This window comes from Penicillium macrosclerotiorum (assembly GCF_028827735.1).
Source record: "Penicillium macrosclerotiorum strain IBT 26536 chromosome Unknown utg000006l_segment0_segment0, whole genome shotgun sequence".
NCBI lineage: Eukaryota > Fungi > Ascomycota > Eurotiomycetes > Eurotiales > Aspergillaceae > Penicillium > Penicillium macrosclerotiorum.
Window position 1 is genome coordinate 3,636,858 of NW_026643085.1, and position 15,627 is coordinate 3,652,484.

The window sequence follows — 15,627 nt, forward strand, 5'->3', positions numbered from 1 at the left end:
TCTCCAACCTCCACCCCTATCATCTACCTTCAACGTTTCTTCATCCACAAAATGCCTATCAGGTGAGACACATTGGATCCATGAAGAATGCTTCGGGCAGAGAATTGACCTCTTCAGCTATCTGATTCTGCTGTCCCGTCAGGGCAAAGTGGTATGCGCTCGTCACCCACCCCGTTTCGCCGCGACTGCAAGTTTCCCCCGACGCTGACACAAATTTCTCTCCTGCGCAGCGACTGGCCAAGTGGTTCACTACCCTCTCCCCCAAAGAGAAGGCCAAGATTATCAAAGATGTGACCCAACTGGTGCTGTCCCGCCGCACGCGAATGTGCAATTTCCTCGAATACAAAGGTGGCTTCTTCTTCCGTCCTCCGGGCTGCCCATAACATCACAACCAACCCCCTCAAGACTCCCTACTTCGGCTGGTTCCTTCATCAAAAACAAACCCCGTTGCTGACCCTTTTCACTTGTCTGTTATTAGACTCGAAAGTTGTCTATCGTCGCTACGCCTCCCTTTTCTTCATCGCGGGCTGTTCCTCCACCGACAATGAGTTGATCACCCTCGAGATCGTCCACCGCTACGTTGAGCAAATGGATAAATATTACGGGAACGTGTGTGAGCTGGATATCATCTTCAATTTCCAAAAGGCATATTTCATCCTCGATGAGCTATTACTCGCGGGCGAGATGCAGGAGAGCAGCAAGAAGAATGTCCTTCGATGCATCAGTCAACAGGACAGCCTGGAAGATATGGAGGTGAGTCCGACCTTTGATTCTCCCCGCGTGCCTCTCCCCTTTGTGTTTTCTGGAATCTTCGCGGAAGACACTTGTCTCTCCGATCGATGGGGTCCTGCCTCTCGGCGCAAAGTGGCCCGAAGCAGGGCTCATGGGACTCTTTCTTCCGGTTTCCCGCCTAGTTTTTTACCTACGATTACCCTGCTCCCTGTCCCTCTCTCTTTCCAGGTGCAATCGGGCTAATGCTCTCTGCCCCCTCCCAGGTTGAGGAAGATGTGGTCACCAAGATCATGTAGCGATCAAGGACTGGGGATATTATTTCGTTGTTTTCTTGTTCTTTTCTTCTTGGCTTCGCGATCTTTCTTTTTGATTTTCTGTGATGGTTTCTTTGGCGTAGCGTGTTTTCATACTAATCAATACCAACTTCCGCTTTCAGGACTCAGAAGACCTTGCGCGCAACTTGAGCCGAGCCGGGCTATAAGGAGGTGAAGAATGAGGGTCTGAGAGGGGGAAGTGGGAAGACAGCAAATGGACCACTGCTGTCTCCGATGAGCCCACGAGGCCTGCGAGAGGGTCTATGATCGAGTCCTTCCTGAAATGCAGCGAGCCAAACCCATGGAACCGCTCACTGCCCAACCCGTGAAGTCACTGCGGACTCTCACTGGCTCCGGTCTGCCACGTGACCACCCCGGTCGCAACGCATCACTTCCCCTCTTCTTGCGATGCGCTGCGCTCTCTGCCTCCGACCTCGTTATATCTTCTTTTCTCCATCTCTCGACTCCTTTAATTCCTCGTCCCCTCGGGTTCTGCTTTGGCTCTGCTGTAGCCGGGTTGTCTCCTTCCCTTATCTGTGCCTGCCTGCGGCTATCGCCGATCGGCGACATCATCTCCGTCTCCGGCGCGACCACCTCGCGTCATCATCCATCACTTCACCTCCGGCGAAGAAACGGTCGTCTTATCTGAGGACGCCAAAGCGCTTCGATTCCTCTGGGCCCGCTGATTCAACCATTGACAACAATTCATAACCTTCTCAGGATGAAGGTTAGTTGACAGCCACCTGTGTCATACCCACCCCCCTGGTCTCCATGGCGATCAGCGCACCCTGTCCATATGTGTCTCTACAATCGCATTTACTCACAATTTGCCCTCTTTGGTTTAGTTTCTTCCTCTACCCGAGTTCGAGGATGTCACAAGTTCTTTGAACTTCGACACGGCGGATTGTCATATCGTGGGGGGTGCGATTTGTACACAACGAAAGCCGCCCGGTCGGATCGGAAACTCTACAATCATATCGAGCAATCACTGGAAGCCCAATATGAATCGATTCTCCGACTCTCTGCATCCTTGTCTCCACCAAATGCCCATGATGCAGCTGAGACCCTGAACCTCTCCCGATCGAGTCCTTTTGGCCCCCTGAGCGAGCATTCCAGTCGACGGACCTTTGCTTATTTGATCGCCACACTCAACGCCAGTCACCCGGACTACGATTTCTCCCACGTCTTGCGGCCCACGGATTTCCGTCGTGAACGACACCTCAAGCGGGTCATGAACACGGTCAACTCCACTCTCTTCAACCTTCGCCCCCGCGAGTCGATCGATCTTTCCCCATCATCGCCCGCAACCCTGTCCGGATCATACAATGGCGGTGCCCCAACCTGGGGCCCCCGGATGTGGAGAATTATGGATGAACACATGTCCCTCAAGGAGTGTTCCGTCTACTCTTACTCCCCGGAGGAGGACCCATCCGATGCCGATGACGGAGCAATCTGGAGTCTCCACTATTTCTTCTTTAACCCACTCCGCAAGCGTGTCTGCTATATTTACCTCCGCGCGATCCCCATCCTCAGCCACACCCCGCCCGACGAGACCGATATGGCCTCCACTCCTACCGGCAAGCGCACCTTCGACGACGGCTATCTCACACCTGACCTCAGTTCAAGTAAGCGAGCCCGGTATTGGCTCGGAAGCCGCGCGGAATCTTCGCTCCATCACAGCGATAGTGCGGAAGACGACGACCATTACATGTTCAGTGACGAGGAATTACGCTCTCGCTCCGGTAGCAAGGGCATGGTGCGGGCGATGAGCGAGGAAATTGCAGACTCCATGGAAGTTTAAACAGAGGGTTTATTTGAGAATACGTCTACGCTTTGCTTTCTTGATCTGTTTTCTATTATTAATCTTATTCACCCGTTGATCGGTGATTTTGTCGTTTGTTTCCAGCTCGGGGCGTTTGGGTCAGGGATTCGGTGATGGGCTTGTGGCACAATTCAACCTGCATTATTTCTTTTTCAGCCACAAGGGGCGTTGACGACAAAGACTGACATGACCTATTTACCCCCATGGTTTCCCTCTATCTCTTTGTTTTCGTTCTCCTTCTGTCCATACTTGTTTAATGACATATTTTCTTCAATATGGACCTGCTGGCATGCTTTTTGCCTTTTGATCTGCCTTTTGGAACTGTAATTGAAACCGTAACAGCTGTATTTAGTAGACGGAAGATATCAACGAAGACGAAATGTCAATGAGGCTCTGGAAGAGTGAATATCATGGCGGGGACTGGCTTCAATGCGGTGTGGACTGCATTACTGCGGCGTGCTGAACTCCCGTCTATGTAGACATAAATCTCGGTTCAGACTGATGCAAGGATGTTTCCTTCTTAGCTCGTCTCCAGGCCTCTTAATCTGGCGTGTCTGTAACCCCGTACTCGCTTCTCCATCAATGTACTCCGGGCAAAATACGGAGAACAGTGACTTGCGGTACTTACATCGGATGTGGTCCGTGCGCGCAATGGGGAAAGCTGTCCATTCTCCGTCGCCTTCCACTTCGTTCACCACTCCACGCCCATTGATACTCTCTCGAACTATTCATAATGGCTGACGAGGAGGAGCGCGTCAAGGCTGAGAAGCTGGCTGCCGCCAGGAAAAGGGTATGACCGTCCAAGATATGATGGACGATCCTGGCATTCTCTAACATAATCATTGTTTTGCAGGTAGCCCAGCTCCAGAAGCAAAAGAAGAAAGCGAACAAGAAGGCCGCTTCCACAACAGACGCAACCAAAGATGCCGAGGAATCGAAGGAGTCTGAACCTACGGAAGACCCTACCGCTGCCGTCGAGACTGCCCCTCCAGCTGACGGCCCCGCCGAAGAGAAGCTGCAAGACGAGACGTCCGCAGAGACGACGAGTCTAGAGCAACCGGCCGAGCAAGAATCACAAGAACAGCCTGCTGAGCCTGCCGAACCTATTGAGTCTCCTGTCGAGCCTATGCCCCCTGCCCCGACCTCGCCTGATCCAGAGGCGGATCCGCAACCCGCGCGTCTGGATACCCCTCGAGCCAGCCATGGCCGCCAGCCCTCCTTATCGATCCAATCGAAGATGCGCTCATCATCATTCCGCAAAACTTCCGTCTCGCAGGGTAGTGCTCCTCCGTCTGCGTCGTCCCTTAAATCCCCGCCGCAGTCACTACCGCCCCTAACAGGGGACGGAGAGTCCGTCCATGAGGTGTTCCGGAAGCAATCAACCAAGATCGAGGAGCTAGAGAAGGATAACAAGCGCCTGGAAAAAGAGCTTTCCGAGGCGACGACCCGGTGGCGCAAGACCGAAGACCAATTAGAGGATCTGCGCGAGGCGAGTGTAGATGGCGCGGAATTAAGGGAACAGTTGAAGAAGGCTGAGGAGAAGGCAGCAAGCCTTGAGTCATTGGTACGATTATAATTCACTGGGTCTCTGGGGATGAATTCTGGCTAACTTGCATACAGAAAGAGGAGGTTGCCTCACTGCAACGCCAAAACTCTCAGCTGAAGTCTCACTCTCACCGCAATAATGCTAACGCTTCTACACCGGGGATGTCGGAATCACCGCCTGCGGATTTGGTACGTCAATTAGAATCCAAATCAGCTACTATTGAAGCTATGGAATTGGAGATCTCCAATTTGCGCGCCCAGGTCACGTCGCAAACTTCCTCGAGCAGCGCGCACGAGACCCAAGTCGCCGCATTGGAGGAAAAGGTCTCACAGAGCCAGTCCGCTCTCGAGCGATCCCAGCGTGAACTGAGCGACGCTAAACAAGCACTTACCCGAGCATCGGAGAAGGCCGTCAAAGAAGGCGTGGACAAGACCTCCACCGACTCTCTGATCAAGTCACTGCGGCGCGAGGTCGAGGAGGCCAAGAATGAAAAGGGTGAGGCAGAAAAGAAGATTGAGACTTTGGACAAGAAACTCCAGGCTCTGGGTAATCTCCACAAAGAATCCGAGACTCGGCACAACGTCCGGCTCCGCGAGAGCGAGAAGTCAGAGAAGGAGACAGCCATACTTCGGAAAAAGATAGCCAGCATAGAGACCGAGAACCTCCGCCTGCGCGAGGAATGCGATCGCATTCGCAAGCGTGATGCTGGCGGCGTGGATGATGACGCCCTCGACGAGCTCGAAGACGAGGAGCGACAGCGCCTCGAGCGCCGCATCCGCGATCTTGAAGGTGAGGTGTTTGATCTGCGCCGCGGCGTCTGGCAAGAAAAGCGCCATGAACTGGCTGGCCAGGACTTCGCGGACGATGGTGCCGATGCCGCGGGCGACGCCGCGGCTAATGCTTTCGACGACGTCGACCTAGTTGGCGGCCGCCCGGATCACTCTCGCCGCCGAAGTATGGCACAGCAGCAACACTCGTCCTTCTCGACAGTGTTGTCAAGCGGCTTCGCGGCGTTCACAGGGACCGGAAACCGCTCGCGCGCTGGCTCGTCGAACCCACCACACCCCCATGCCCCTGCGGCCCGGGGCAGCCTCGAACTCTTGTCCGAGGAGAACTTGGAGGACGAATTTGACGAGGCGGAATTTGCGCGTGCCCAAGCGGAAGAAGAAGCTCGGAAGCGGGTCGAGTGGATGCGTGATATCAAGCGAAAACTGCGGGACTGGAACGGCTGGCGCTTGGATCTGGTTGACAGTCGGGCTGGAGCGGAGGGGCCTGGATTGGCTCTGGGTCAAATCTTTGAGGTTTGAAGAAGGGACGGCACATTAGCCTGTTTGTTTATTGCACGCAGCTGAGCTCCTGGGGAGCCTGGGGGTGGGGGAAGGAGGCTTGAATTAGGGCTGGAGATGGCGTACTCCTTGTTATATATACCACGATCTTGTTATCAATCCAATATTTCTATCAAATCATGTATGAAGCACCGACTTCATAATATATTTCATTTCAATCCAAGGCTGAAGCAGCATATGGATATAATCCAATGGCTTGCCTGGCGACGTCATTTGCATTCAACATTGGCTACCAAATATACGGTATATATTGAACTACGATGCCAAGCTAAAGATCTTATGGAAAAAGTAGATGCTAGTTATATTCCTAAACGCATGAAATGCAAACTTAAAAACGTAAAAAACCAAGAAATGTTTCAAAAACTCCAATTAATCCGAATAATGCTTCCCCGTCAAGACGCCCTCCGACTGCCTTCTTCTCTTGCCCACGAACTCCCCAGCCCACCCCGACATCTGATACAGCCAGCCGCCAGTCACCAACACGCCGGACACAACGTTGATCAGCCGGAGCATCAGTGCCAGGAATCCTGTTCGCTCTTCGCTGACCAGCAACAGAATCGGCTCGATGTTGTACTTGAAGAAAATGCCCGGGACCAGGTACGGTACCTCCGGGATTGGACCCGACTGGCTGGTCGCTGCATACTGGTTCGTGAAAATCGTGTTGCGGCCGTACCGGGCGGCGTGGCTAGTAGGATCAACGGTGTAGGCGTCGAGGGCGCTGCGTCCCTTGGTATATAGAGTTGGCACGACGGAGAGGAAGTATTGGAATTTGTGGTAGTGAGCTTCAGTCTCGGCAATGGTTTTATCCAGCGGATTGAGTAGACTGGGATAGTGGGGACCGAAGGAGAGTTCGGTGATCATGTGGGAGAAGTTGAATGCTGTGTTTGAATTCTTGTTAGCACACCATTTTCTCTCTTGCTATGCCGAAACGTGGATAGATCGTGTTGGATGGAAGGGCGTTATGTATAGATCAAGGGACTAGGCAAAAAGTCCCATTGAGCCGAACGATGACCACCTAGCCGAGCTTGGACGAAAGGCGAGGCCATAGAATAAAAACAAGGGTAGGTAGGAAAGGGAAATGCCATACTAGAGTGATCCAAATGCTCCCCAAGCTCGCGATACCCGTGCCCGCGTGCGGTAAGCTGGAATTCGCCCTGCACCTTATTCCCCTCCAGGCTTCCATAGATCCGACAAGCATCCGACTTCTCGCCCCAGCGCATGCGGGGACCCTTCGCAAACTTCCGCCGTGGGTTGTGTCGCACTTCTCCCAGCACGTGGTGCACATGGGCGTCGGCTTCGCGCTCGCTGACCCGATCGTCCGCCTCATGGTTCAGCGTTTGATACTCGTGCGCGCCGTCGTGTGTTTCGTAGTTGCGTTTCTGCATCCACAGCTGCCACGATGTTTCTTCACGCTTCAGCAGTTCGCCGGCGAGGATGCGATCACCGGCGCCGTCTTGGATGTTGACGCGCAGCGTATCGCAGGGCATGTGCACTACCATGTCGAGATTCAGTTGCAGCTCGTGCGAGACGCCCTTTTCGACACTAAAGTGATGTTGTTCGGTTCCGCGCCACCATGTTTTCAGCTCGGACAGGCTGAACAGCGTGCAGATGGCGAGGATCAGGACGGTCCACTGGCCGCCACGGTGGCTTGGTGTGGTGTATGAGGCTTTGGTTTTAGCTATGAGGAAGACGAGACTAATTAGTTTAAGGTAAAATCTTGAGCTGAAAGGGATAGGCAGCATAGAATGTGTCTAGAGGGTATGCGAGGGTCCATTGGTGCAGTTTGGTTCCTGTTCCTGACTCGGCGCGTAGGCATATATACTCACGGAAAGCATCAAAGGTCTTCAGTCCTGACAGGGTGCTCTTCTCTCCGAAGGCATCCTCGTCGAGACCCTTAGCTTCAAAGCCATTCATTGCGAATCAGCGGGGCCCACGGCGACATGAATGGAGCGCAGAAATGTCGCCAATGGCAGAAGGATGGAAGAGGAGCTCGGGAGTGGAGTAAAGTTAGATAAGGCGGATGAGGCCAAGTAGACCGATTGCCCGCCATTTGCCAGTTGACCCCACTCGTGCCCGGCGGCGGATCAACAACAGCGTCTACTACTCGGTATTGACAGGTTTCACTCGCTGTCTTGGCTACAAGTAATGCTCAATTTTGAATTTGAATGTCTTGATATTCGATATAATGGTAAAAAGTGTATTTGATTGCCAGGCGAAATGCTCTACAGGAGCGCCCACCGGGTCGTGAAGCCCTCTAGAAGAGATGCAAGGAAATAAAAGAAAAAAAAAATGTACAAATGGCAGGACCGAAAGCGGCCCTGATGGGGAGTCATCATATAGCGAAACGAGCGTGAAAAAAAAGAGGGACATGTACGCAATAACCCTTTACAAATAATCATATCAGGGCCCAGATGCAAATGCTGTCAACGAACATAACGGGTATAGGATGGATGCCGTCCATTTTTCATCTCCGTGGGTTCACCGAACCAGATCAACATATGCTGACATGAAAAACCACCTGATGCATGGGAATCAAAACCAAAAGAAAACACAAAATAAGCAATTATGATTACAGGGCATGGGGGGATGAGAAATAAAGGTAGCAAGGTATTTGAGGGAGGGGGTGAGGCAAAGATGGATGCATTATTTGCTCCTCTGTTGTTGGTCAGCGTGATTGATTCCGGTCTGGTTTCAAGTGGCTCCATCGCAACTCACTAGGCTGGTCGCAGCCGCCGCGGTGGCGAGGTCTGGCTTTCCACTAATACTTCGCGCAGAGGCACGAGGCAGACCAGTTCCGGACGTGGTAGAAGTGTTAGACGCTCGCTTAGCGGGGCTGGACGGCGGCAGACCGGTGATAGTCGAGTGACGTTTCCCTACTCCCTTGATGGGGGAAGTGCCAGAGGCATCACGAGTGCGAGTGCTCTTCAGACTGGCACTTGGAGGTTCGGGAAGTGGGCGGGCATTCGACGTTGTGGTGGTTCCTCGCTTAGATGGAGAATTGAGCGCAGCATACATGCGCGGCCGGGTGATGGGCTTGATTCCGGTGATGAACTCGTGCTTCAGCGCCTCGTGGGGTGATATTCGGCGAGTGGGGTCCCAGCGGAGGCAACGAGTGATGAAGTCCAAGAATGCCTCATCGTCGCACTTCAAAGCTTGACGGAGTTCTTTGGAGCTTGGGCGACGGCGACGACCTTTGGATGAAACAGTCAATCGGGGCTTGCCCAGCGAATCAAAGAACAGCTTCTTGCGTGTGCTCTTCTCAATCAGGTGCTTCTCGGGCGGACCGAAAACTTCCATGATGCATGCCAGCTGCTCCTGCTCATTCTCGCCCGGGAAGATCGGATAGCCTGTGAAAAGCTCTGCCAAGATACATCCCAAACTCCACATGTCGATGGGCATGCCGTAAGACATTCCAAGGATGACTTCCGGGGAACGGTAGAAACGACTCTGAATATAGGTGTAGACCTTCTCGTTCTCAAAGCAACTCGATCCAAAATCAATCACTCGAATCTCCGAATTCAGCGGATGAACAAGTAGAATATTTTCGGGTTTCAAGTCACAGTGGATCACTTTCTTAGCGTGCAGGAGAACAAGACTGCCAAGCATTTGTTTCGTAAATCTGCGAATGAGCTTGAGGGAGAAGCCTCGGAAGTCGTGCGCTTTGATGAACTCGTATAGGTTCATGCCCAGCAGCTCGGTCGAAATGCAAAGGTGACCACGGAAGTAGAAGCTTTGATCAAACTCGACCACACTGTGACGACGCTCAGAGTCCCAATCTTTCAGCTTCTTCAGCAGGTTGACTTCGATTAGGGCTTGCTGGTGGAACCGCTTCTTGTTGCGGATGATCTTGATAGCGACCAATGAACCGCGCTTGTGATCAACACACCGTACAACCTGTCCAAAGCTGCCCTTGCCCAAGACATCCACTACCTCGTAGCGATATGCGAGGTGATCACCAATGACAATATTATAATCGCCACGGTCATCATCGTAGCCGAAGTTCGCGGCACCAGAATGGAGATCTCCAACATGTTTCTTCGCGTTCTGCGTTCCACAAAAGTAGATGTCACGATAGTCGATGATCTCCCCACGCTCGAAGATGTTCAAGTTTGCCATTTTCAGAGCTTGAGCTGGGCTGACACGATCTTTTTGGCAAGCTTTGCGACGCAGCTCTTCCAAAGACTTTGCTGCTTTCTCGAAATCTTTCCGCTTGGCTCCTAGTCTCCTCATTTCCTCATCGGCAATGATCACATCGGCATCGATATTGGCATCAGGCGAGCGAGAGGAAGCCGCAGCACTGCTTCGAGCATTGCTGATAATCTTATGAATAGGTGACACGTAGTTCGCGGGAACACGCCTGTGGGAGTTTTCACTTTCAACAGAATCATTGGTAAGAGTGCGTTCCAAAGTGTGTTCACTGCTGACGCTGGGTTTTCGAGAAGTGGAGTCTTTCGCGATGCTCGAGACAGAAGACTGCCGCCGGGGTTTGAGGTACGAAGTCTTCGAGATGGGGCTTGTCGAGGGCACAGACGATAGGGCGTTCCAGGTTGCAGAAGCCGGTAACTTGGGCGGTGGCATATGATCGTACTTAGCCGGGTCGGTATCCGCTTCATAAGGAGGCTTCGCTTTCGAATTGCTCCGAATCCGGGCCACATTCAACTTATCACGAAGGTTAGAAGGAGGCACAGTAGCAGTGCTCTCGGGCTCAGATGGTGTCGATGCCTGACTGAGTCTCGCTGCCACGGGAGGCGCGAAAATAGCGCTCTGAGTCTGAGGTCGGGGCCCAGTAAGTTTGCTGTATGATTGAGATATCCGATTGGAATAATCAGCACTAGCTTGGTGCCGCAGAGAATTCAGTTCAGTAGCAGTGCTCTTTGGTAACGTGTACGACGCATAGGGCGAGATGTTGCGAGTTCCGTTCGGGGTATCAAATGATCCGAATGCGCTGGTGCTGCTGGAAGTTCGCAATGCAGCCGTCGAAGTCGAACTAAGCGCGAAATGTGACGTGCTACTCCGCGCCTGTGTAGCAGGTACCCGGTCATCCTCGTCTCGGTACCAAAAATTCGCTTTGGAAGCGGTCATTGGTGTACTGGGAGTCTTTGACATGACTTGAGTCGATGGTGTAAATGCCTTACGTTCCTCGTTTTCTCTTTCCTTCAATGCTTCGATCTTAGTAGTCATTGGGGTATCCAGAGGAAGCAAATTCAAGGGCGGTAGCTTCAAGGGTTGGAGGCCCTTGCGACCAAGGACGGTTGAAGTTCGTGTGCGCGACTCTGGTGTTTTCATGGTCCGCTCCGGGTCCTCAGCTGTGCTTCCAATGCCACCATGAACATCAGAGTCAGAGTCGCGTGCGATATTGAGAAGACTCATATCCGCCGGCAAGCTGGACTTTCTTGGGGCGGGGAATACCGGAGTTTCCAGTTCGCCTTTAGGGGATTCGTAGGCTTTAGGTATAGCTGGAACAGGTGGCACTTCCTCCTCATTGTTGGAAGACGCCTGCTCTGTCCGTGGCTTCGGCGTAGGTAGCCGAGACGAGGAAAAGTTCTGAGACAGACGAGGTTGAAGAGAGCTCCCTGAGTTCCGAATTGAGTTATAACTGGTGGTCGATGACAAAGACAACCCAGAGCTGTATGATTTGCGATTCGGATCTGGGGTTGTTCGGTTAGAGGAAGGGGTGACGCTTTTCCTCGGAAGAAAGGACGGGGATTGATTTGTCGACAAGGGTCGCGCAGGAAGAGGTTCTGTCTGCGTGGGGGGAGTTTGCGGCATAGGAGGCGCGGGAGGTGCCATAGACATGCGCTTCGCTCGTCTAGCATCCGTAGGACTGATCGTACGAGCCCCTAAACCGGTTGCATGGGGCGGAAGCACCGACGTACGTTTGGAGGATGACGAAGGGGTATTAGGCGTGCCAGAATTATTTTTGACTGGAGTACGGACTGCGTTGGTTGACGAGGAGCGGTTATGGTCGGGCAGCCCAGAGGCCGTCAAAAAGTTTCCGCGAGGTTCGCGTGGTACGGGCTGGAACGACTTTGCCTTCAAGCTTCGGACGGAAGATGGTACTTTGCTTTCAGTTGGTCGTAAAAAGCTATTGGGATCTGTTCGCGAAGCTTGGTCGGTGCTTGTTGAAGTTGGGTCGGTGCTGACTTTTCGAGCGCTTAAGCTGGCCCGCCTGGCGGAGGCACTTGTTGGAGCGAATGCCCCAGAGCTGATAGACTTGCGTGAAGTTCGCGCATTAGGTGGTGCGAAACTTTGACGACGACTTCGAGACTGAGATAGCCCCGAATCTAGAGGAGCCTGGTTATTGAAGCGGGAAACCTCGCTCTTGCGGCGAGCCGAACCGCCTCGTGCCCGCTCCGAGAGATTGCTATCGTAGCTTTGGTTTGTCCAGGTACTATTTGTTGACAAGCCGGAATCCCGACTTTCAGATTCCGCACCGCCATTCCCCGGCATCGGGAAATGGTTTAAGCTAGGTTCTGCCATTATGCTGTTGTGAAAATCGTCGAAGTTGATCGGCGCCAGGAATTCCATGTCTACCGAGGGCGCCGGGTCAGCGCCCTCGGTTTCAGCAAGGTTGCCCACGCTCGTAGATCGAAGATTGTAAGTTTTAATCGGGTCATTTGTTGAGTCGATTGAAGAGTTTTCGGAATGAAAATAGGGACCAGAAGGTTTACTAAAGGAAGACAAAGGGTGGTTAGACCCTTGATGAATTACATGTCCTGTCGGCGGGAAGGAGAGACACGAGATAGGGGGGTCAGGGAAGTTGTGAACGAGGCTTACCTCCAGTGTGAAGCTTCTTGTGGTCGTGGCCCCTGAGGAGGCCGTGGATCTCTGATTGACAACCTTCTTCGGGCCATTCCTCCTACACGTGGGGATTCTGCAGTCCCGGGGGACCGAGTATCCAAATTCAGATTGGTCGAAGTTGATGTATTCAGATGAATGGTTGAGGCTGCTTTCTGTAGTCGCCTGCGAGCCGGTGTGTCTGCTAATGGGGCTGGGTTAGCCCCTCGGCACTTAATGCCTGGTTCAGTATGGGAATCCTTACCTCCAGAGCCCGAGTCATCGTTTCTCGACAGATTGGAGGCCCGTGACTGAGCTGTCCCCGATTGACCCTTCCCGGGAACTTGCGACCTGGCTGGCATTGTTCCGAATCTCAGTCAGCCTTCCGCAGGGCCGGACGATTGCCAAATCCTCAAGCCGCTTGACGCACGGAACCCGGACGTGTTAGAGTCCGTTTGCAATGGCATTCAGGAGAAAGCGGGCCCTTCTTCGACAATTAAAAAAGGACGAGCCTTGAGCACAGTCGCGCGACCCGTGGAAAGGCGGTTACCGGTCCATTTCGGGAGTGAATCGAGAAATGGCAGTGTTGTCGTGCCAGAGCGATGTAGGTGGGGGGAGGTTTGCTTAGGGGGGTTCAGGGAATTAATTTTGGCGTAGCTTTTCCAAGTCGTGTTGCTGGGGCAAGAGCAAGGCGGTCGCAATGGGATATAAGGGTCCACCGAGACAACAAAGCACCAACCAAAGAAGACAAGCAAGACTCAACACATACAGACCACAACTTGGAGAGTAGTAGAGGAGGGGGGGAAATGACAAGGATGAAGGTTGAAAGAGGAGGAGATTCAGTAAACAACTGCAGCACCTCAAACTTCCCCTGATTGCAAATTGTAGTCCTGTACCGTACCGTACCATTGCTATTACCCGCTTTCGTCTACGGGGACAGCACCACTGCCGCCGATCTGACCATACGCGGTACCGCTCGTACCACAACCCCAGAAAAGCGCTCTTTGCCCAATTCAGCAGGCATCGACAGAAGCATGTGCTCGACGTAACTTTGCGACTTCGCCGACGCCCCCCATCTGTCTTCTTTCTTTTTCCACTTCTCAGCCTGTGGTTTACAGAACATGTTATCATCTCCAACATCATGGATGGATACACCCCAGAAGCGCTGGTGAACCGTGAGGACCTCGCGCCGCTCCTCTCGATCTCGAAGCCGAGGCGTCAGAGAAACGGCTCCCCAGATAGTGCACACTCACGCTCATCGTCGCAATCTAAGAACTCCATCCAGGATAGACTATTTGCCAAGTATGATCTTCGGGCCATATGCAGTGTCTCTGACCGTAGTTGATTAAGTGGCTGACGGGAACCCAATATCATCAGGCTGCTTCAACAAGTCATCCCCACCGACGATGACAACCCGAATGATTCCCCCTCGGGAGACAAGACCGCGATGGCCTCCCCGAAGAAACCGGCTTTCAGTCTTCCCTTGATGACAAACAACTTTCGCCGGTTCAATGCAAGGTAAGAAAGACCCACCGCAGAATCTTAGGAGTTTGAATATCTAGCTTTGGAACTAATCAAAAGGAATATAGAATTGGTGTGGTATTTCTGTTTCAGACTCGTGTCGAGCGCTTGCTAAGCTGGAAAACACCAACCCACACTCTGTCGTTCCTTTTTGTCTACTCCTTCATCTGCCTGGATCCCCATCTGATCTTGGTGTTGCCGCTGGTTGTCCTTTTACTCTTCATTATGGTCCCGGCTTTCATCACTCGCCACCCTCCACCACCTTCCACCTCTACATCAAGTATCACCCCTTATTACTCCTATGAGGGCCCAGCACTGGCACCTGCACGCACGATCAAGCCAGCTTCGGAAACCTCCAAGGATTTCTTCCGCAACATGCGAGACCTCCAAAATTGCATGGCAGACTTCTCTGATGTCCACGATGCGACCATTTCTGTGTTCGCCCCATTAACAAACTTCTCCAACGAGAAGCTCTCTTCCACTATATTCCTGGGCTGTACGGTAGCTACTGCAGCACTGTTCCTGATGGCACACCTTCTACCGCTGCGGCTGATCATGCTTGCTGGTGGCAATGCAGCCATTTTGTCAAGCAACCCCAAAGTTCAGCTATTTTGCAAAGGTCTCATGCAGGACGTTGGTGGCTTGTCAGACCTGGAGTCTTCAGATATCCAAGATGATGAAAATAAGGAGCTGTTTGGTGCCTCGGTTCCCAAGGATCCGTCGGCGGCGATGTCTGCAATGGAACAGCTCGCAGATATTTCCCTGGACACTGATCCAGAGGAACGCGAAGTTGAGATATTTGAACTCCAGCATCGTGCGTCAGGGACATCTGAGTCCGGATGGGAGAATTTCCTCTTCAGCCCTCAACCCTACGATCCCTTATCACCGGCTCGGATTGCCGGGGACCGTCCTAGGGGCTGCCGCTTCTTCGACGACGTCCGAGCCCCGTCTGGGTGGAAATGGAAGAGCAAGAAATGGGAGCTTGATTTGGACTGCCGCGAATGGGTGGTTGAACGAATGATTACTGGGGTTGGCTTTGAAGTTCCAGGCGTGACTCCCGAGGGGAGTGCTATCATTGATGAAGTGGGCGGCTGGGTTTGGGACCTTCCAAATGAGACCTCCACCTCTCGAGAGGAAGACGATGAGATGACTACTATGGCATATGGTGACTTGCCGCTCGACTCGCCATCTAAGCATAAGAGCAAGACAAAGTCTGCTGGTGATTGGGAAGAGGCCTCTTCGACACCTTATGGGGTGGGTGAATGGCGACGGCGTCGGTGGGTGCGGATCGTGCAGCGCATGAACCTGCCCCCAGCGAGCATTGTCACATACTCGACTCTGGGACAAAATTAAGTGACACGATCATGATACCAGACAACAATATTTAAATATATATATCTAGCGCACAAGAGCCCTTCGCATTGATTCAAAAGGTTCCAACAAGCCACTATACACGGCTCAAATCTATTATTCAGGTATATGCATATAGAAGAGGCACTTTTCGAGACCACCAGGAACTGGAAAACGATAATAGTAAATCAAACGCCAGACTCGCCCTAACCGAATGCT

General features: G+C 52.7%; 6 protein-coding genes across 6 annotated transcripts; 4 read left to right on the top strand and 2 right to left on the bottom strand.

Annotated features, from left to right (window-relative positions):
- Positions 1 to 51: 51 nt before the first annotated feature.
- On the top strand, positions 52 to 1,028 carry N7462_006586 (AP-1 complex subunit sigma; the record flags this gene model as incomplete). Its single annotated transcript, XM_057078304.1, has 4 exons — positions 52 to 62; positions 143 to 363; positions 479 to 753; positions 996 to 1,028. 4 exons carry the CDS (start codon positions 52 to 54, stop codon positions 1,026 to 1,028), a joined length of 540 nt encoding a protein of 179 aa, XP_056933884.1.
- Positions 1,029 to 1,842: 814 nt separating this feature from the next.
- N7462_006587 (RNA polymerase III-inhibiting protein MAF1) lies at positions 1,843 to 2,847 on the top strand (the record flags this gene model as incomplete). The annotated part of the gene is made up of 1 exon (XM_057078305.1): positions 1,843 to 2,847. The coding sequence occupies one exon, from the start codon at positions 1,843 to 1,845 to the stop codon at positions 2,845 to 2,847; it is 1,005 nt and encodes a 334-aa protein (XP_056933885.1).
- A 754-nt stretch (positions 2,848 to 3,601) lies between these two features.
- N7462_006588 (uncharacterized protein) lies at positions 3,602 to 5,721 on the top strand (the record flags this gene model as incomplete). Its single annotated transcript, XM_057078306.1, has 3 exons — positions 3,602 to 3,658; positions 3,722 to 4,432; positions 4,489 to 5,721. 3 exons carry the CDS (start codon positions 3,602 to 3,604, stop codon positions 5,719 to 5,721), a joined length of 2,001 nt encoding a protein of 666 aa, XP_056933886.1.
- A 408-nt stretch (positions 5,722 to 6,129) lies between these two features.
- N7462_006589 (endoplasmic reticulum-Golgi intermediate compartment family protein) lies at positions 6,130 to 7,674 on the bottom strand (the record flags this gene model as incomplete). Its single annotated transcript, XM_057078307.1, has 3 exons — positions 6,130 to 6,638; positions 6,848 to 7,438; positions 7,587 to 7,674. The coding sequence occupies 3 exons, from the start codon at positions 7,672 to 7,674 to the stop codon at positions 6,130 to 6,132; spliced, it is 1,188 nt and encodes a 395-aa protein (XP_056933887.1).
- Positions 7,675 to 8,451: 777 nt separating this feature from the next.
- Positions 8,452 to 13,095, bottom strand: N7462_006590 (putative protein kinase; the record flags this gene model as incomplete). The annotated part of the gene is made up of 2 exons (XM_057078308.1): positions 8,452 to 12,340; positions 13,088 to 13,095. 2 exons carry the CDS (start codon positions 13,093 to 13,095, stop codon positions 8,452 to 8,454), a joined length of 3,897 nt encoding a protein of 1,298 aa, XP_056933888.1.
- A 583-nt stretch (positions 13,096 to 13,678) lies between these two features.
- On the top strand, positions 13,679 to 15,411 carry N7462_006591 (PEX28-32 family peroxisomal membrane protein; the record flags this gene model as incomplete). Its single annotated transcript, XM_057078309.1, has 3 exons — positions 13,679 to 13,839; positions 13,915 to 14,055; positions 14,127 to 15,411. 3 exons carry the CDS (start codon positions 13,679 to 13,681, stop codon positions 15,409 to 15,411), a joined length of 1,587 nt encoding a protein of 528 aa, XP_056933889.1.
- Between the last annotated feature and the right edge of the window lie 216 nt (positions 15,412 to 15,627).